We start from the raw sequence: 20,575 nt of genomic DNA, 5'->3' as shown, positions 1-20,575 counted from the left end.
AGACCAAACACCTTCACATCCATGCACTTGGGAGGCCCTGTTGGCTCCACAAACTTTGACACATTTGCATCAGAGGGGCGGTATCAACAGGGCCTCATGAGTGGGTAGACTCGAAGGCTCTGTGTCGGTTACGCAAGCGCCAGTTCCGGGCATTGTATGGACTCCGGACTCCCTGACAGACAGTGGGAGGGTGGAAGAAGATGGAGGGCTCTTCGTCACTGGAGTTAGCTTAGCGTTGCCCAGACTGTGGGATCACCCCGGCTGACCCGTAAAGCATTCCTCCAACATCACCACTTTGCAAATTGATATTGGGTGGATAAGGTGATTTTCCTGGTAGACTTTATATTGTTGCATCAAGGGAATTTTAAGTGGAAAAGATTTCTGGTAGAATATCTGTTGGAGGCACCCTGTAGTAGGATGGCCAACTCCTATTAGGTAGTTGGTGGGGCATTTCCTCTCAGGGTCTTCTTAAAGGCAGTGATGCTTAATTTAAACTTGATCTTTGCAGTTATGGGCAGCCAATGTAGTTACATATAGTAGGGTTGTAGGTGTTTTGATTTTCTTAGTCCATATATGAGTCTTACTGCTGCATTTTGAGCTAGTTATAGACACAAAAGCAATGTTTTGGAGCAAAGAACTAGTGTTATATTACATTGCAATGCAGGTTTCAGCGTTTGTAATAACTTCGCAGAAACCCTTTCTGAATATGGTATTAAGATGCATGTCATTAAGAATTCTGTTGCATGCAATTAAAAAAAGAAGTTTTAAAATTTTGCACCAAGTCCAGGGTAGCATAGATGGTTTGGCTGGGAGGAGTGAGCATCTATGAGTGGATGCTGAAAAGTACTCAAGTCAACCAACTTCCTAAATTCTGAGCATTGTTTTGCTACTGTAGCTGAAAAGATGTTATTTTATTTTGTAAAGTGCCAATCTGGGTGCCCAAATGTTTGAATGCTGCCGAGAAACGACGTCAAGTGGACAATTCCATGTTGATTTTGATTTTGCAGCATTTTCAATGAGCTGGTGCCAACTTTTTGGATCAACTAGTTGAAACAAGGTTACCCCTTTTTGATCCTGAGACAAAGCAACAGTCCATGCAATGGCAACACTGAAGCTCTCCAAGGCCATGGAAATTCAAGACCCAGAAGTCAGCAGGAAAGGTCAAATCCACAGTGTTTTGGGATCAGAAAGATGTTGTAATGACTGATATTCTTTCAAGGGGCCAAACAGTTAATGCAAAATACTTCAGGTACATTAGATAGGTTGTGAGCCCACCGGGACAGATAGGGAAAATGCTTGAAGTATCTGTATGTAAACCGCTTTGAGGTAGTATACAAGTCCTTTACTGTAACTTGCTGTGCCGATTAAAGGGAGGCACTGAAATGAAAAATGAGAGAGAAACTGCGGAAAGGATTTCTCTTTTTATAAGACAATGCACCTGCTCACAAGACTGGCAAAACAATGGATGTTAGACACAGTTGGAGATTCAGTGCATAGACCACCAGATCTTACTCCATCTGACTATTTTGTTTCCAAACCTTAAAAACAATTTGAAAGGGCAAGAATTTTCGAGTAATTCGGAGGCGATTGCAGCAGCAGAGCACTATTTCAGTGACTAGACATCAGAGTATTTTTGAAAGGGTTACAGAAACTACAGATATGAGGTGCCAAGTGTGTTGAACTTAGGGGTGAATATGTGGAATAACTTGTAAGTTTCAGGGCTCCATGTCATTCTCATCTTAGTTAGGCTGAGAACTTTTCAGCACCCTCTCTTAGTGCAAGGGCTTGACAAATTCCAGGCACTAGGTTGCCTATAAATTGTACCCTGTTGTCTGAGATTTCTTGCCCCAATATTTTTATTTATTTATTTTTGTGCTACTTCAAAAAACTTTTTCTGCTTGCCCTCAGCAGTTCAGTTCACTGTGAAAGCTTAAGCCACACAGTTACAGGACGTTCAGATACTCGTTTTTTTAAGTCTTGCAGAACTTGAAACAGCTAGACTTCTCGAACTGCTTGTACCTCATGGCTCAAGTTTGCAGTGAGCTGAACCACTGCAGGCAAAAGGAAATGTACTGTCCGTTCTGCAGCTAGCAAAGTGAAGAAAATTGGTGGCAGGATCCGAGAGAAAGAGCCGTTCAGCATTACATCAGTGATAAGTAGTAGTAGTAGTAGGAGAGACTGGATGAAGGTTGTGAGGGTGAAAGCTGAGGAAGGAGATTATGAGAGAGAGATAGGGGACCTATGCCATGATATGTGAAACAGAAGCCATTACCCCTTCGCTTCACTTATAAAGTGGGTAATTTTCAAACTGCTGACATGTTTTCAGAAGCGCAACTTCTGGTTTTTGACTGTGATGTGAAATAGTACCTTAAGGCAGAGTTTATCAACACAAGGTACAAGTACCCTTAGGAGTATGTGGCACTGCGCGGGTCTCCTGCCCCCCTTCCTCCTTAATGGCTGCCGCCGCCATTGGGGATCTCATGCCCTCCTGCATTCTCCTTCCGCCAAAACCGACATGGAAGGCTTCCCTCCAATATCAGAGCTGACTTCAGAGGGAAGCCTTCTGGGTCATTGGGGGATCCTAGATACCTCCTTCAGGGCTGTCCGTCTGTGCTGCTCCTTCCTGTCTTCAGTCACACAGGGACGCACAGGAAGCTTTATTTGCAATTTAGTGATCGAAATATGTCAGTTTTGAGAATTTATATCTGCTGTCTATATTTTGCACTATATTTGTCTATTTTTCTATAGTTGTTACTGAAGTGACATTGCATATTTTAAAGTCATCTTCCTTGACCTCTTTGAACCCCCCTGAATATAAATGATAATTAACATTTTCTCTGCGTACAGTGTGATTTGTGCTTTTTAAAATTTTGTGGTTACCATTATGTATTAATAAGATTATATTGTGTGTGCATATGAAAAATGAATGGAAGAAATTGCATTACATTTAGTACAGGCAGTCTCTGGTTAAGAACGTCCGACTTATGTAAAACTTGTACTTACGAACTGGGGTCCTGCCTCTCCCTGTGTCAACATGCCCCTTCTTCCTCCTTTCCAGTCCAAACATGACCCTCCTCCTCCATTCCATGTCCCAACGCGCCCCCCCTCATCGTCTTTCCCTCCGTTCTGTATCCCAAATTTGTGCCACCTCCCGCAGGTGTTTACCTCCTCTGGCCGGCTTCCTCCTCCCATTGCAGTTCTCTTTGCAAAGCCGCAGCTCGCGGTTGACACGGCAGCCTGGCCCTTTGTGCCTCCCGTGGGTGTTTACCTCTTCTGGCCGGTTCTCTCTTCCCAGTAGCACTTCTGTTTACGAAGTCGCAGCCGCTAGTTCCTGCACGAGGCTCGCGGCTAACCCAGAAGCCTTCCCTCAACTACTGGCTTCTAAGTTTGCGGGCTGGCTTCTAGATCCAGTAAAAAATTATTGAGGCCTGTTCTAGCAACATCCCTTCTCTCCCTCTAACCTGACCATCCTTCCTCCGATTTTCTACAAGTGCTCTCCTCAGCCTGACCCAGATGCCAACTCTCTCCCAATATTAAAATATATATTTTCTCGTATATATATACTTTTACTGATATTCTTCCTTCCTCCATCTGTCTGACTGTCCCTCTGACCTTCCTCCCTTCACCCCACAAAATTAAACATCGCTGGTAATCTATTCTCCCACCCCCACCACCAACCAAATCCCCTGTCCTCAAATGAAATTCTTGGTGTCTAGTAGCACCCCCCAACTCTTCCCCGAGTCCTCTTCTAGACCTGTACCTCAAGAGGCAGGAGCGATGCCCACTCACCATCTTCAAAATGGCAATGTCCAGCCCCATGCAGTGCATCCTGGCATGCACAGGGTGGGGGTCAATCTGCCATATAAGGGAAAGAGATATAGGTCTGATAGGCTTACATAAGGGTTGGGGATTCTGCTAAACACCAGGGATTTCTTTTCTTTAATCGGGGATGGGGAGGTCTGGAGGAGGTGGGGGGGGGGGGGCAAAAGGGATGTGGGGGGAGGGGGAGTTCAGAACAACAGATGGAGGAAGAGAGAAGGAAAGCTATTAGACTACCAGGGATTCTTGTTTAAATTTAGAGTTAATGTGTTGGTGGGGAGGAGGGCAATGCAGACTTGCCAGTGACTTTTTTTTTTTTTTAAAGTTACCCTTCCTATAGGCACCTGAGCCAATCACTGTTCAGACACTGACAGGAAAGGTGATATTTGACAATGAACTGCAGATTACATAACAATAATTTGCATGCTCATTGCATAACTGCAGGATATTTTTTTGTTGTTGTTAATTGTGTGGTAGAACAGGCATGCTGATACAGGTCTACTGTGTGTCATTTTGCATGGACCCCTCAGACTTCACTGCTTCATTTCAGAAGAAAGCCACAGTTATAAATTAGTTAAGAGTAAACAGTCTAATTTTGTTAGGAGTCAAAATAATACTTATGATAGTTCTAATGTTATTGTGGGTCCATTTCTGTTGTCGCATATCTGCTGTGATACACCTGCCTGCTCTCTGTGCTGAATTCCTAGAACAAGACTCTCTGAGAAGTTGGGGAAGAGATGCCTGCCCTTCCTTCCCAGGAGTTGTACTGTTGCTGCTTAAGTTTAGTTGACATGTGTGTATATATATGAGAAGCAATGGGTCATGCCTGTGTCATGTGTCTTCCTCCCAGTCTCTGCTGCAGCTTCAAGATCAGACAGCAACTGTCCTGTGCTCTCCATCTGATGTACCACCAGGGGGCTTCAGCAACAGGATACCTATGGTGATGCGAGGAAACTGTACCTTCTATGAGAAAGTGCGGCTGGCTCAGATCAATGGGGCTCGAGGACTGTTGATTATTAGCAGAGAGAACCTGGTGAGTACCATGTCTGTATTAGAACTAACAGCTAGCCCTAAACAGAAGGAAAAACTATTGTGTAACATGTAAATCCAGGAAGCACGTGGTGTAACCCAGTGTTTTTCAACTCAGTCCAGGAGTATCCCCTTGCCAGTCAGGTTTTCAGGATATCCACAATGAATATGCATAAACTTGATTTGCATACACTGCCTCCATTATATGCAAATTTATTTCATGCTTATACATTGTGGATATCCTAAAAACCTGACTGCCAAAGGGGGTACTCCAGGACCGAGTTGAGAAATACTGGTGTAACCTATTTAAGAAACATGAGCTATCATTGATCAAAGTAATTACAGAGGAATTGCAAACTACAACATACAGGAAATGAGCGGGGAAGGAGTCCCTATCATATAGTTAAATTTTTTTATCGACTGTAATATAGTATAAATAACAGGCAGACTGGGCAGACAACTTCTGGCAGAATTAAGGCCATAGTCATACAGATCACAAGTATGTACTGAATTACAATCTGCTGGGTATTCCTAGGGATCTGATCAGAATAGATGTAGCAGAAGACAAAAGATTACACAATCTTTTGCAAGAAGACACATGCCATGCTTTACCTATCCCCAAGACTGTTGTACAAACTTACATTGTCCCCAGTTATACTGTTGTGACTCTTATAATCCACAACCCCTCCAACACAGAGTAGATTTACTATATTTTGTGTAAGTGCAGTACAAGTATAATAACCATTAATGTGTACTATTCAGTTTATGAAATATTTGTGTGGATTTCTATGCTATTCTTTTAAAGTTCACAGTTCCATTTATTATTAAGAGTTCTTTTTCTTCAGTGGTGTATATGTAAGGTGTTAGTAGTTAACCTTCCAATCATATTAGGTTATCCCAGGACAAGCAGGCAGGCTGTTCTCACATATGGGTGACGTCATCAGCGGAGCCCGGATGCGGAAGCTTGCAAGCAGACTTGCTTGAAGAAACTAGAAGTTTTAGTCGCCCGCACCGCGCATGCGCGAGTGCCTTCCTATCCAGCGCAGGGCGCATCTCCTCAGTTCTCAGTTTTCCGCGGAGCCGAGAAGTCCGTCTTTGACTCTCTGCATTTAACTTCGTTACTTCATGCCTTCTCTGAACCGCGGTTTGTATTTTTTCTTCACAAATCGCTGTTCTTACTTTCTTACTTTTATTTATAGTTAAAAAAAAAATTTTAAATCTTCCGTACGACTGCTGGGGCAGGCTGCTCGGCCACAGCTCAAGGGCTTCAATTTTGTGGCGGCCGTTTTTCCTTCTATGTCCCAGCCAGTAACGGGCTTCAAGAAGTGTAGCCAGTGTCAGCGTGTGATTTCCTTTACGGACCCACACCGTCGGTGCCTTAAGTGCCTTGGGCCGGATCATCAACCGAAGTTGTGCGAGCGCTGTGCTACTCTTCAACCTTGAGCCCTTAAACATCGTGTCTTTTGGTGGAGAAGCTCTTTGGGATGGATTCTTCCTCCGATCCCTCAACTTCGAAGCTGACCTCGGCCTCACCTTCGACCGAGACTCCTCCCTCTTCTACTGCTTCCACCTTGAGCCTCATCAGACCTTCGTCGTTTGCAGCGGCTCTCTCTTCGACGACATCTGCTGTATCTTCCCCTGTTGTCTCATGTCAGATAGCTCAGCAGAAAGTTCCAGCGGTAGTGCTTAAAGTGCCTAAGACTTCCAAGTCGAAGCACATTTACACTGCCAAAACAGGTGGTCCGGTTTCAGACGCGGATCCATCCTTGCCGGCAATTTTCCAAACCATGTTGGAGAAGTAATTCATTCAGTTCCATACTAATATGGGACCGAAGCTTCTTCTTCTTATCCAGCCTGGGCATTCTGCAGACTCCCGTGAGGTCGAGTCGCTTCCTTTGACTCAGTCTGAGCTTGCACACTCTTTGCAGGGAGCAGAGTCTCTGCAAGTGTCTGGTCTGGCGTCTAAGTATGTGAAGCAAGGAGCAGAATCTTTGCAAGTGCCTTGGCAGGAATCCTCATACTCTATACAAGGAGCAGAGTCTTTGGGAGTTGAGGTTCCTCCATCAAGCCTCTGGAGCTTTGAACTACAGCCTCCAATCCTATCCATTCTTTGGTGGCATAGGCTGCGAAGTCTCCTCGATCTTCGAAATCTGCTTCCAAGCACAGTTGTCACCGACGATTGAGGCCTTCATCGAGGCATACTTCAAGGCATAGTTCTTCTTCTAAAGAACGTCCCTCTTCCACTAAGCCTCGATATACTCCTACATCGACTAGATCTCTGACTCCTCGATCGAGGTCTCCACTTCCACACCTCGAGGATGCGGTTTCGATTGCTTCGTCCAAGTCTCATATTCTTTTGACGCCTTTTTTCTGCCAAAGCTTCATCTTCGACCCAGGCTGCTTCGATGTCCTCGAGTCCTTCTCGAGGCAAAGCATTGGCAGATCAGCTGTCTTTCTCATCTTTTCTTCGTCAGATGGCTGTTGACTTGGATCTTCAATTAGATGCTGGTTCCAAAAACACTAAGGAGTACCTCGAAATCATGCATCTACCTCAACCTCCGGTAGAGTCACTTAAGCTTCCTCTTCACAAGCTTTTGTCTCAGACTTTTGCCAGATGCCTGGAGACTCCTTATACCATACCAGCTATTCCAGGCAAATTGGACTCTAGGTATAAAACTGTAAATCGCAAAGGGTTTGACAACTCACAGTTGTCTCATCAATCCCTGCTTGTGAAGTCCTCCTTAAAGAGGACCCATCCTTCCAAGGTTTATGCCACCGTTCCTCCTGGAAGGGAAGGGAAAACTATGGACAAATTTGGACGTCGCATCTATCAAAATTCTATGATGTCCTCTAAAGTTCTCAATTATAATTTTCATTTTATTACTTATTTTGAGTTCCTCATAACTCTTTTACCTACATTTCTGAGTTATTTGGATACTCAAAAACACTTTGAATTTCAAGAAGTCATTGCTTCTTTATCACAACTCAGATTACATCTCCTTCAGTCGTCTTATGATGCGTTTGAGTTGTCTGCCCGGGCAGCTGCTTGCTTTGTAGTCATGCGTTGCCTTGCCTGGCTTCATACCATTGACATGGACCCTAATCTCCAGGACCGCTTTGCTAATATTCCTTGTGCAAGCAATGACCTCTTTAATGAATCTATCGAGGCAGCCACCAAGAAATTGTCTAAACATGAAAAATCCTTTGCTTCTATTGTCAGACCTAAGCCAAAGCCAGCTCCTGCCAAAACTACATGTCCTCCTTCTATATATCAGAGGCATTTTGCTCCAAGAACGGCTCCTTACAGTCGCCCTCTTCCTAAGAAAGAGCAGCCTCAGAAGCAACAAAAATCTCAACCTTCTGCTGCACCTAAGGCTACTCAGCCTTTTTGACTGTTTAAAAACAGAGCATAACCTCCACCATTCTGACTCTGACTTCTTTTCCCCCTATAGGAGGTCGTCTCCATCATTTTTACCACCGATGGACAACAATTACATCCGACCTCTGGGTGCTGACCATCATCAAGGATGGATACTCTCTTCATTTCACTCAGGTTCTACCAGAGCTTCCTCCAAGAGAGTATCCTTCCAATCCATCCCAGACTGCCCTTCTTCTTGAAGTAAAAGGCTGCTAACTTTTCTTCATTGGGAGTGTCCGATGTGATGGAGAGAAAATACCCAAATATAACAATAAAAATCAAAAATATTACATTGTATATTCCAAAACAGATAACTTTTTTATTATTCTAGTAATTAGTATTAGAGCAGCATTTGTCAAATCAGAAATAAATCAGTTTGAACATATACAATGGAGAGAGAAGACCTTATATCAACAGTGCCGGCATCTTTATGTAAGCATAGCGTAGTTTCTCTAAAGAGACTGCCAGACCATGGGGTTTTTTTATACAAAAATTATCTCTTTCCAGTAAGACCTTCCCCTGGCTATTAATGTACAACCCTACTGGATAATCCAAATGCCTATCTAACTCCCTCTCCTAGTCCACGCCTCCATTCTTCCCTGGGGGGCCCTGGACAGGCATAGCGTTTAGAACTTTCTTCTTCTTGAAGTTTCCATTCTTCACACGGGTACAGCATCACATTATCAGTTTTTAGGTTCCCGGATGGAGTATTTTTGCTGACTAGCATTCTCCTTTCAGCACTATTCATTGCCTTTTCCAGCACTGTTTAGTGTCCTTGAGAAACTCTTCACAGCAAGAAATCTATACACTTACATGCCACACATTAGCATCTCAGCATCTGAACTGAAACTAGTTTGCACAAGCCCGTGACTAACAACTTCAGCAAAATGTAGGAATAGGTCTCACAACCTGTAAAAATCTCCCATAGGCTCCTGTCATCCATCTCAGTCTGCAACCTCTTCCATCTTGGCTTGCTCCTTCTGCGGCCTCTTCTTATTGGAGAATTAAAGTAGATCCTACTACTCTCAGTGGCCCATCCTTCTCAGTACTCATAAAGGGCCCAATCCGGATTTAGGCAGCAGAGGCCTCAGACGAGCCAACCAGTTCCCCAGTCAAAGCAAGAGATGAGCTTTTTTACTGGATCCAAAAGCACAGCCACAGTAAAAGTGACCATCTTGAATGACCTTCTAGTAGAGGGGTGGCTATTTTTTCCCCCCATACAAGGTAACCCCTTAGAACCTTGACTGGTGGATTTTTCAAATAGTCTTGTGGGTGGGGGGTTATGCTCTAAATTGAGTTTCTTTTATAGCTCAAGATCGACACAGTCTTGTAAGTTGACATTTCTTTCTTTCTCCATTGCATGTCTGCCGGAAAAAGTTACCCAAATCTACTTTTGAATTTCAAGGACCCAAAGTTTGGAATAGTCTGCCACTGTGTTTACATCAACAAAACACACATTACCACTTCAAGAAAATGCTAAAGACATACCAACAAATTCTCTGTCTGTCTTAAGTGAGTCCTTGACACAAAGCCAGCATTGTATATCACTTCGTGTAAGGCTAAGGCTTGCATGTTAAAGGTCATCAAGAAGGCTTCAATCCTTTGGTTCTGAGAATCCTTTCATGCAGTATCTTCTTCTAGTGAAACTGTGGTCTTCTTTGTTACTGCTGATATCGCTGCATTCACTTTAGGTGGGGTGAGGCTCTCCTTATGTTTGACCAGTGTGGGATAGCCATTTATATGTAAAAATGACTATTCACTTCAGAATTGCACACCTGGTAAATGGTCCACTTCAGAATTGCACACCTGGTAAATGGTGCAAGTTATCCAGGCTCCATAGTACACATGCTTTTACACAGATATTCATGGAGGTGTTCATAAGGCAAGTATTTTCCAGGGGAAACACAAATGGATAAGCATTTGCATTTGCATTTTCATACCTACAAATGTTTTTCGTGGAAAATTTTTCTACAGAAAAGCAGGTGTAAATTTCTGTGGGTACTTTTTTCCTGGGTATTTTTCAAAGGGAAAGTATGTTGAAAATTTCCCTTTGAGAATTGGTGCAAAATTAATTAAAAGAACCATTGACTTTTTGCATCATTAGAAATGAGCAAAAAAAAAAAAAAAAAAAGGATATTTCAGGATCTGCTGAGCACTGTGATCCAAATTAGTCATTAATGGACAGGATGCTGGGCTCAGTGGACCTTGGTCTGACCCACCATGGATCATGGATAGATGTGAATAAAATGTGGCATGAGAACTGGAATGTCTGGAAGAGACTCTATTGCATTTCAGCCAAATGTATCTCTTCTCTACCCATTTGTATCAAGGATGAGTAGAAATGAGATATAGTCACAGCAAGAGGTACTTGGTACTGATGAAATGCATTTAAAATAATATTAGAAACCAGAAAGATACAAGATGTGGCCATGTATGAAGATCATTAGGTATAAAAACAGGAAAAAAATTGAATGAGCTTTAGAGCAGAACAAAATGAGGACAAAAGTAAAGATGAGCAGTAGAAAGGAGGAATGATGAGAATAAGAATCTGAGATATACACAGAAATAGAATAAAAAATGTGCAGCGTTCAAAAATCAAATCAAGCTGTGGGTCACCTTATCTCCAGGGCACAAAGTACTGGCCATAGGACATGCAACAGATTGTCACTTCAAGAGCACCTTCCTCAACCCTCTATGTACCCTGCAGTCACCCATTTCTTTCCCTGAAGTGTCGCCTATTCTCCTTGGGCATCATATCTGCCTTGTAGTGTGGCCCTCTCCCCTATGGCATCCTAGCTGTTCCTTTATTTGCCTTGAAATGTTACATTCTTCTTTTTTCTGAGTAAAATGTTAGTCGATTTTTATAGGTAATATATAGAAATAAAATATAAATGAAATAAGGTGATACCTTTTTTTACTGGACTGACAATGCATTTTTTTTCTCTGGAATCAAGGTTGTGTGCTCATATTTGCCCAGGGGAGTTCCCCCCCCCCTTTCTTTGTCTGCTTGGCAGAGTTTCTTTTCTATGGAATTGTTCCTGTATCTCATGCCATTGCTGTTCTAGCTGTCTTGCAGGGTCACATCCTTCTCCTCTTTGTCCTTTTCCAGCCTTTTATCTCCCCTTTGCTTTTTGTTCTGCAGGTTCCTCCAGCTGGCAATGGAAGTCAATATGAAGAGATCGAAATTCCTGTGGCTTTACTCAGCTACAGTGACATGTTAGATATTGGCAAGGTAAGCTCTTTAAATTTGTCTTCTCCTCTGAATCTTGTTGGGCATCTGAGTAGGTGGGAGAGTAAGGGGTTCATGACTGAAACCTCTGGTGCTGTGAGTGGGTGGCATGATCCTTGTAGCTTCTTCTGTGATGGATGAAAGAGGACTGGGATGCACTGAGCACAGGGTATGATAGAAATTGTACTTTTGTAATAAATACAAAGGCAGGGTAATTTTCAGAAGGCAAAAGTGTACATTGCTTTGTGTTCTGAGCTACTTCCTGCTGCACAGTACAGTTTAAGTTGGGAAGAAACTGACACAAGACCTCACTTGGATCCAGCACCAGTCTCAGGCCCTGAGATATACACAGAATGTAAGGATGTCAGGACCTTTCCTGACCTGGGACTAGCTCATCCCTTCCCCCTGGTCAGCCATTTATAATGAAAATCCTTATCTAAGAAAAGAGCTCAGAGACATACATTAGCATTGGGGCATTTATCAAAGGTACAGTATTTATCTTCTGGTACTATTACATTCAGGGTGAGTATATTGTGTACACTGTATACTGTTACAAATTTCTTTTCCCTCAAGAGGAGGCATCCTCCTGAGCTCCACCAGCTCAGTTACTCACTTGTTTTTCCTTCCGCCTCGGAGAACAAGACTTTATAAGAATAGTCCATATGCAAATGAACCTTCTTAACTTTCCTCTCAGGTTCAAGCCATACATTCACTGAGCAGACAAAGGGGTTTCTGTTTGATTATCTGCCTCCACACCCTGGATAACATTAACTCTTTTCACCAATTTTATTTCTCATGTCATCCTCTACCCCTAGCTAATCAAAGGAAACATTAGTGGGCTTTTACTCCTGTCCTTTACTGTCTTATATCATTCATAACACAAAAAAGGGCTCGTACTTTCTCTTTCCCTAGTGCCCTCTCCTGCTACCATATGTCTTGGCTGGCAGGTTCTTCCTCAAAACAAAACAGTTCTTTAACCCAAATTGTTTAGGTCCCAGTTCTGCCAAGACTTAGACTGCTTGCAAACTGGATATCAGCAGAACCACTTTCTCTATTCCAGGCAGGCTTTACTTCCTTAGCACAGCAGCAGATGAATCCAGAGACCCGTGGGATAGCACACATCGACCAGCAGAGAAACTGATTAACAGGTGGTCCTATAGGTTGGCATGCCTCCTGTATAGCCAGTATGCTCTATCTCCCAGCAGGGGTTGGTCGCTATCCATCTAGCTCCTGAATTCTGGCTGTGCCTAGTGACATTCTGCAGAATATTAATTTCTTCTGTTGAGATTATTCATTATTCTCTTCAGGTAGAAAGGGGTGACTGGCTGAACGGTGCCAGCTTTGGGAGTTACACCTGGGCCCCCCCAGATCCCTGCTCCACCCTCCGCTCCAGTGGATTGAGGGGTTTATTTTGGGCTCTTAATTTTCTTCTTTCCTTGGTTAAAAAAAAAAAAAGAGAGAGCCTCACAGTGTGGAGCTGTGTTGTATTTTATTGTCAGCTTACAACTTACAACTGCCAGCCGTAACTTCTGTCCTGTTGAGTCAGGTAGGAGTGTTGTGATGAATAGGCTGTTCTTCTCGGGTGTCTGGTGCTGCTTGCGGTTGTTTTTGACAGTGTAGGGTGCGACGTCGTGTTTTTCGTCGGGCTTTCTCCCGCGTAGTGTTTTGCCTTTCAAAAAAAAAAAAAAGTAAAAAAATGGCGGCTGAGGCAGTTAAGCGGTGTTCGCGCTGTGGGAAGCGCCGAACACCGTCGGGGCTGTGTGCCGCCGGGTGTGCAGACGCTATGGCCGAGGTTTTGAGTTTGCTGGCTAGCGAGTCTGTGTTTTCCCACGCTGGGGGAGCGTGGTCGAGTTCCTCTTCACTCGCTGTTGGGCCTACCACGCTGCAGTACACGTTGGCATCTGGGGGGAATTTGGCGGCTGGCGGCGCTTCTCGGGAGCTGGTGGAGGACGCAGTGTCTCTGCAGAAAACGGTGCAGGCCGGCCCGGCAGGGTTTGTTCAGGGCACCTTTTCGCTGAAGTTTATAATGCACCATGCCTTTTTATTGCAGACCTCTCAGCCTGCACAAAACCTGGATTTCAATGTTTCTTTGCTCCCTTCTACCTTTACTCCTCAGGCGGCTAAACGTTGTAGGCTGGCTACCGCAGATGAGGGGGACCCTGCCTGAATCTCCCCCTTGTCTCTGACTCTTCCCGAGTCTTTGGAAGAGGGGGAGGTGACGGAATTGGAAACGGAGGTGGCGCTAGGTAGGAACATAGATGATCCTACCGCGCTCCATCTGTTTCACAGGGAAGAACTTTCCTCGTTGATTTCTAAGGCGTTACAAGGGTTGAACATCTCTCAGGAGGATCCACTAGTATCTGGATCTGCTAACCCTCTTATGGTGGGTACGCGAAAGCCGCCTAGAGCTTTTCCGTTTCATGAGGCCATGCAGGAACTTATTGCGGCTCAATGGGACACGCCGAAGGCAGGTCTACAGGTGACGAAGCCATGCGACAGTTGTACCACCTGGCTCAGAATGAGCTGGAGAAGTTTAAGCTCCCTAAGGTGGATGCGTTGGTGGCCGCGGTCACAAAGAAGACTACTTGCCTGTTGAGGGGGGTATTGCTCTAAAGGATGTCCTGGATAGGAAGTTAAAATCTTCGCTTAAGCCAAGAGAGAGATACGTTTGGCGAAGGCACAGGCGGAAGAACAAATGGCTAAAAATGTAAAAAAGGGAGATAAAAATTTTTTCAGATATATTAGTGAAAGGAGGAAGATAAAAAATGGAATTGCTAGGCTGAAAGATGCTGGGAACAAATATGTGGAGAGTGATGAGGAGAAAGCAAATGTGCTAAACAAATACTTCTGTTCTGTGTTCACAGAAGAAAATCCTGGAGAAGGACCGAGATTGTCTGGCAAAGTTACACGAGAAAATGGAGTAGATTCTGAGCCGTTCACGGAGGAGGGTGTTTATGAGCAACTTGAAAAACTGAAGGTGGACAAAGCGATGGGACCAGACGGGATCCATCCCAGGATACTAAGGGAGCTCAGAGAGGTTCTGGCAAGTCCTATTAAAGACTTGTTCAACAAATCTCTGGAGACGGGAGTGATTCCTGGGGATTGGAGGAGAGCGGATGTGGTCCCTATTCATAAAAGTGGTCACAGGGATGAAGCAGGAAACTACAGGCCGGTGAGCCTCACTTCAGTTGTTGGAAAAATAATGGAAGTGTTGTTGAAAGAAAGGATAGTGTATTTCCTTGAATCTAATGGGTTACAGGATCCGAGGCAACATGGCTTTACAAAAGGTAAATCGTGCCAAACGAACCTGATTGAATTTTTTGATTGGGTGACCAGAGAGCTGGATCGAGGACATATGCTAGATGTAATTTACTTGGATTTCAGCAAAGCCTTTGATACAGTTCCTCATAAGAGGCTGTTGAACAAACTTGAAGGGCTGAAGTTAGGACCCAAAGTGGTGAACTGGGTCAGAAACTGGCTGTCGGACAGACGCCAGAGGGTGGTGGTTAATGGAAGTCGCTCGAAGGAAGGAAAGGTGACTAGTGGAGTCCCTCAGGGTTCGGTGCTGGGGCCAATCCTGTTCAATATGTATGTAAGTGACATTGCTGAAGGGTTAGAAGGAAAAGTGTGCCTTTTTGCAGATGATACCAAGATTTGTAACAGAGTAGACACCGAAGAGGGAGTGGAAAATATGAAAAAGGATCTGCAAAAGTTAGAGGAATGGTCTAATGCCTGGCAACTAAAATTCAATGCAAAGAAATGCAGAGTAATGCATTTGGGGATTAATAATAGGAAGGAACCGTATATGCTGGGAGGAGAGAAGCTGATATGCACGGACGGGGAGAGGGACCTTGGTGTGATAGTGTCCGAAGATCTAAAGGCGAAAAAACAGTGTGACAAGGCAGTGGCTGCTGCCAGAAGGATTCTGGGCTGTGTAAAGAGAGGCGTAGTCAGTAGAAGGAAGAAGGTGTTGATGCCCCTGTACAGGTCATTGGTGAGGCCCCACTTGGAGTATTGTGTTCAGTTTTGGAGACCGTATCTGGCGAAAGACGTAAGAAGACTTGAGGCGGTCCAGAGGAGGGCGACGAAAATGATAGGAGGCTTGCGCCAGAAGACGTATGAGGAGAGACTGGAAGCCCTGAATATGTATACCCTAGAGGAAAGGAGAGACAGGGGAGATATGATTCAGACGTTCAAATACTTAAAGGGTATTAACGTAGAACAAAATCTTTTCCAGAGAAAGGAAAATGGTAAAACCAGAGGACATAATTTGAGGTTGAGGGGTGGTAGATTCAGGGGCAATGTTAGGAAATTCTACTTTACGGAGAGGGTGGTGGATGCCTGGAATGCGCTCCCGAGAGAGGTGGTGGAGAGTAAAACTGTGACTGAGTTCAAAGAAGCGTGGGATGAACACAGAAGATTTAGAATCAGAAAATAATATTAAAGATTGAACTAGGCCAGTTACTGGGCAGACTTGTACGGACTGTGTCTGTGCATGGCCGTTTGGAGGAGGATGGGCAGGGGAGGGCTTCAATGGCTGGGAGGGTGTAGATGGGCTGGAGTAAGTCTTAACAGAGATTTCGGCAGTTGGAACCCAAGCACAGTACCGGGTAAAGCTTTGGATTCTCGCCCAGAAATAGCTAAGAAGAAAAAAAAAAAATAATAATTTAAATTGAATCAGATTGGGCAGACTGGATGGACCATTCGGGTCTTTATCTGCCGTCATCTACTATGTTACTATGTTACTATGTAAGATGTCGTTTGAAGTTGCGGCGGTGTGCAGTTCCTATGCGGCACGGGCATGTCTTCAATGGTCTCAACAGATGGCAGATAGAATGATGGAGTCGGGGGTCTGCTGTTCCATCCGAATTGGCAGATGTGGAATCGGGGTTGGCGTATTTGGCGGATGCCTTATATGATATTATTCGGGCTTCTGCAAAACAAATGTCGCTTTCAGTAGTTTCTCGCAGATCTTTGTGGCTCCGTAACTGGGCGGCGGATGCGGTGTCCAAGCTTAGGCTTGTGAAGCTTCCTTTTAAAGGTCGGCTGTTATTTGGTGAGGATTTGAATAAGCTGGTAAAAGATTTTGGTGATACCAAAACGCAGCGGTTACCAGAAGATAGGCCTAAACTGTCTTTGAAAACCTCATCTGCCAGACCTCGCTTCTGGGATCTTAAGCGTTATCGGCCGGGAAAGCCGTAATTTCAGCCGTCTTACGGTTCTGTCTACAATTCTAGACCTAGATTTCCGCCTAAGAATTCCTTTTGTGCTGCAAAACCCCCGACAGCTCAGCCAGCCTGTGCTCCAGCAGTTCGCAATCCACAATGACGGGATCTCGGCTCCCTCCGGTATTTCTTTGAGAGGTCGGCTGTCCTCCTTTCTGGCAGAGTGGGCCAAAGTAACGTCCGATCAGTGGGTATTGGACATTATTCGAGAAGGTTACAAATTATAATTTTCCTCTCCCGTCGCCGATTCTTTCTTGGTATCCCCCTGCAATGGGGCAACCAAGATAGACTTGATACAGCTCACCCTTCAAGTGCTTCTGGGTGCTGTGGTTCCTGTTCCCCCAGCAGAGGTGGGCCTCGACAGATATTCCATTTACTTCGTGGTGCCCAAGAAGGGAGGGTTGGTCAGACCAGTGCTGGATCTCAAACGGGTCAACAAATTTCTCAAGGTCAGACATTTCCGTATGGAGACGGTGCGCTTCCTCATTGCAGCGGTTCAACCAGGGGAGTTCCTTACATCCCTCGATCTCAAGGAGGCTTACTTGCTTATTACGATATGGCCTCCGCATCAGAGATTTCTTCGGTTTGCGATCCTAGGCCAACATTATTAGTTTCGGGCGATGCCTTTTGGTCTCGCCATGGCGCCATGCACATTTTTGAAGGTGATGGTAGTTGTAGCGGCATTTCTTCGCAAAGAGGAGATTCGGGTACATCCTTACTTGGACGACTGGTTGATCTGTGCGTCTTCCAGGCAGGAGAGTGTGTCAGTGACCCAGAGGGTGATATCTCTTCTTCAGTCTTTGGGGTGGATCATCAACTTTCCAAAGAGCTCTCTTACCCCGTCCCAAACGTTGGAACATCTGGGAGTGCGGTTCAGCACTTGTCTGGGGAAGGTGTTTCTACCCAAGGACCAGGGAGAGAAGTTGCAGTCTCAGATTCGCCTACTTCTTCAGTTGCCCAGACCAAGAGTTTGGGATTATGTGCAAGTTCTGGGATCGATGGTGGCGACTCTGGAGGTCGTGCCCTGGGCTCACTTCAAAAAGTCTCTTCTGTCACGGTGGTCCCCGGTATCTCAGGACTACTATCGGCGTCTTCAGTGGAATTCTCAAGCTTCCCTCAGCATGCATTGGTGGCTCCGCGAGGTCAATCTGTTCAAGGGCCATGCCTCTTGCAACACCTGATTGGGTCGTGGTTACAATGGATGCCAGTCTTCTGGGATGGGGAGCTCAGTGCCTTCAATCCTCAGCGCAAGGAGTTTGGTCTCGGGAGGAGGCTCAGTGGTCGATCAATATGCTGGAGTTGAGGGCGATCAGACTTGCGCTGCTAGTGTTTCAGTCCATGATTCAGGACCGACCGACGAGAGTCTTTTCGGTCAGTGTCACAGCGGTGGCAAATATCAACCGGCAGGGCGGTACATGGAGTCCTCAATTAGCCAGTGTGGAACTGGTTCTGTTTCAATGGGCAGAAGCTCATATTCCTCTTCTCTCGGCAGCGCACATTGCGGGTCAGGCAAATGTTCAGGCAGACTTCCTCAGCAGAAATCTTCTAGATCCCGGAGAATGGGAACGCTCCGCTCAGGCATTCGACCTGCTAGTTCAGAAGTGGGGTCTTCTGGAGATCGATCTCATGGCCTCGTCTTGAAATGCGAAGCTTCCTCGATTCTTCAGCAGACGCAGAGAAGTGGAGTCCGAGGGGGTAGACGCGTTGGCTCTTCCATGGCCTCCGGATTGTCTTCTTTATGTGTTTCCTCCTTGGCTGATGATAGGTTGGGTTTTGCATCGCATATCTCTCTTTCCGGGCAGAGTGATCCTGGTAGCTCCGGATTGGCCGCGTTGTCCTTGGTATGCGGATCTGATCCGACTGTCGATGGGCGATCGGTTGACATTTCCAGTGACCCGGACTTACTCACTCAGGGTCCGATCAACATGGAAAATCCGTCCCACTTTGGTCTTATGGCCTGGCTCTTGAAAGGTCGCAGCTGAAGCGTAGGGGATATTCCGAACAGGTCATTTCCACTCTTCTTCAGGCCAAAAAGATGTCTACCTCTGCTTCCTATGCTAGAGTCTGGCAGGTTTTGGAGTCTTGGTGTGCTACTCAGGGTCTTTCGCCCTTCAAGGCTTCTCTATCTGATAGTCTTTCCTTTTTGCAGGACGGCGTCGCCAAAGGGTTGGCCTATAATTCCCTTAAAGTTCAGGTGGTGGCCATTGCTTGTTACAGGGGCCAGGTATCTCATTCGCCGCTGGCGTCTAAGCCTGATGTAGTTCATTTCCTGAAAGGGGTACACCATATTCGGCCACCTGTTAAGAAGATCTGTCCAGAGTGGAGCCTTAGAATTGTCCTTGGGGGTTACAGAAGGCTCCGTTCGAACCGTTATCTAATGCAACTCTAAAGGATGTCACATTGAAAGCAGTGTTTTTGGTCGCAGTGGCGTCTACCCGAAGGGTTTTGAAGTTGCAGGCGTTGTCGTGCAGGGATCCTTTTTTACGCATTTCGGATGCCGGAGTGTCTGTTCGGATGGTTCTATCGTTTCTTCCTAAGGTGGTGTCTTCCTTTCATGTGAACCAATATCTCTTCCTTCCTGCTTTTCGGCAGGAGGATTGTGGGGAGCGCTTCTCTTCATTGCATTTCTGTTGATGTGCGCAGGATTCTTCTCCATTATTTACAGGTCACTAAAGATTTTCGTTACGACCACTTTTTTGTGTTGTTCACGGGACGCAACAAAGGTATGGCTGCATCCAAGGCTTCCATCGCTCGTTGGGTCAAGGAGACCATTGCTTCAGCTTACTTGATGGCTGGGAAGCGGTTGCCGGAACAGGTTCGTGCGCATTCTACACGAGTGATGGCTACGTCTTGGGCCGAGCCCAGGGGTCTTTCATTGGAGGAGATTTGTCGTGCGGCTACTTGGTCTTCTAAGAATACTTTTTCTAAGCATTACTGGTTGGATGTGGCAGCCTGTGCAGATGCTTACTTTGGCGCTTCGGTTCTTGTGGAGGCGGTGTTTGCTTCCCACCCAGTTTGAGGTTTGCTTTGCTACATCCCACTGGTCTCTGGATTCATCTGCTGCTGTGCTAAGGAAGAAAAAATTATGTTCTTGCCTGTTAATTTTCTTTCCTTTAGAAGCAGCAGATGAATCCAGAGCCCCACCCTTTCTTCAGATGATCTGTCCGTTTCTTTGTTGCGCAGTTCGGTTTTGTTATTGTTGGTAGTTGTATTCTGTATTTTACCCATTGCAATTGGTTGCTGGAAAGAAGTTTTTTACATGCTCAATATTTCCTAGTTCCGGATGCTTGGGCAAGGAGCGATACTGGCTATACAGGAGGAATGCCAACCTATAGGACCACCTGTTAATCAGTTTCTCCATCTCCACCTGCTGGTCGATGTGTGCTATCCCACTGGTCTCTGGATTCATCTGCTGCTTCTAAAGGAAAGAAAATTAACAGGTAAGAACATAATTTTTCCTTCTTTCTTCATCTATGGACTCAGAAAGTTCCAGATGCATCCTGCCCTTCTCATCAAGTCCACCTGTTTTTATCTAAGGGATGAGAAAATTCCAGAGCAACTCCTCCCAGGGACCCACCCTGGTTACTTTTAGAAACTTTTTATGGGACCTCCCTCTGAGCAAACGGTTCTACGAGGAAATGCCATGCCAAGTTTTCCCTAGATTTCCAATTTTTCCAAGGATCAACCCCTAAGCCTCCTGGGAAGTGTAGTTCTCACTAAACACAAGTTGGCCTCCCCTATTCTTCCTGGAAACAGATCACACATACCCCCATCGGACTCTGGGCATATCTCACCCCTATATCACCCATCCCTGGTCATTATATGACAGGCCCTCTTCATGAAAGCTTTCAAGTC

The 20,575-nt window shown here is 45.3% G+C and overlaps 1 protein-coding gene across 2 annotated transcripts in view; it reads left to right on the top strand.

Moving 5' to 3' along the window:
• The window catches only part of SPPL2B (signal peptide peptidase like 2B), a 139,082-nt gene that overhangs the window by 17,080 nt on the left and 101,427 nt on the right, over positions 1-20,575 (top strand). For both annotated transcript variants that reach the window (XM_033955304.1, XM_033955305.1), the window contains exons 3-4: positions 4,670-4,852; positions 11,409-11,498. In XM_033955304.1, coding sequence (XP_033811195.1) covers positions 4,670-4,852; positions 11,409-11,498 — 273 coding nt within the window. The remainder of the gene's footprint in view (positions 1-4,669; positions 4,853-11,408; positions 11,499-20,575) is intronic.

This window comes from Geotrypetes seraphini, chromosome 8 (assembly GCF_902459505.1).
Source record: "Geotrypetes seraphini chromosome 8, aGeoSer1.1, whole genome shotgun sequence".
In the NCBI taxonomy this organism is placed as follows: domain Eukaryota; kingdom Metazoa; phylum Chordata; class Amphibia; order Gymnophiona; family Dermophiidae; genus Geotrypetes; species Geotrypetes seraphini.
The sequence above is the reverse complement of the archived record's forward strand: the minus strand, read 5'-3'. Positions and strand labels throughout refer to the sequence as shown.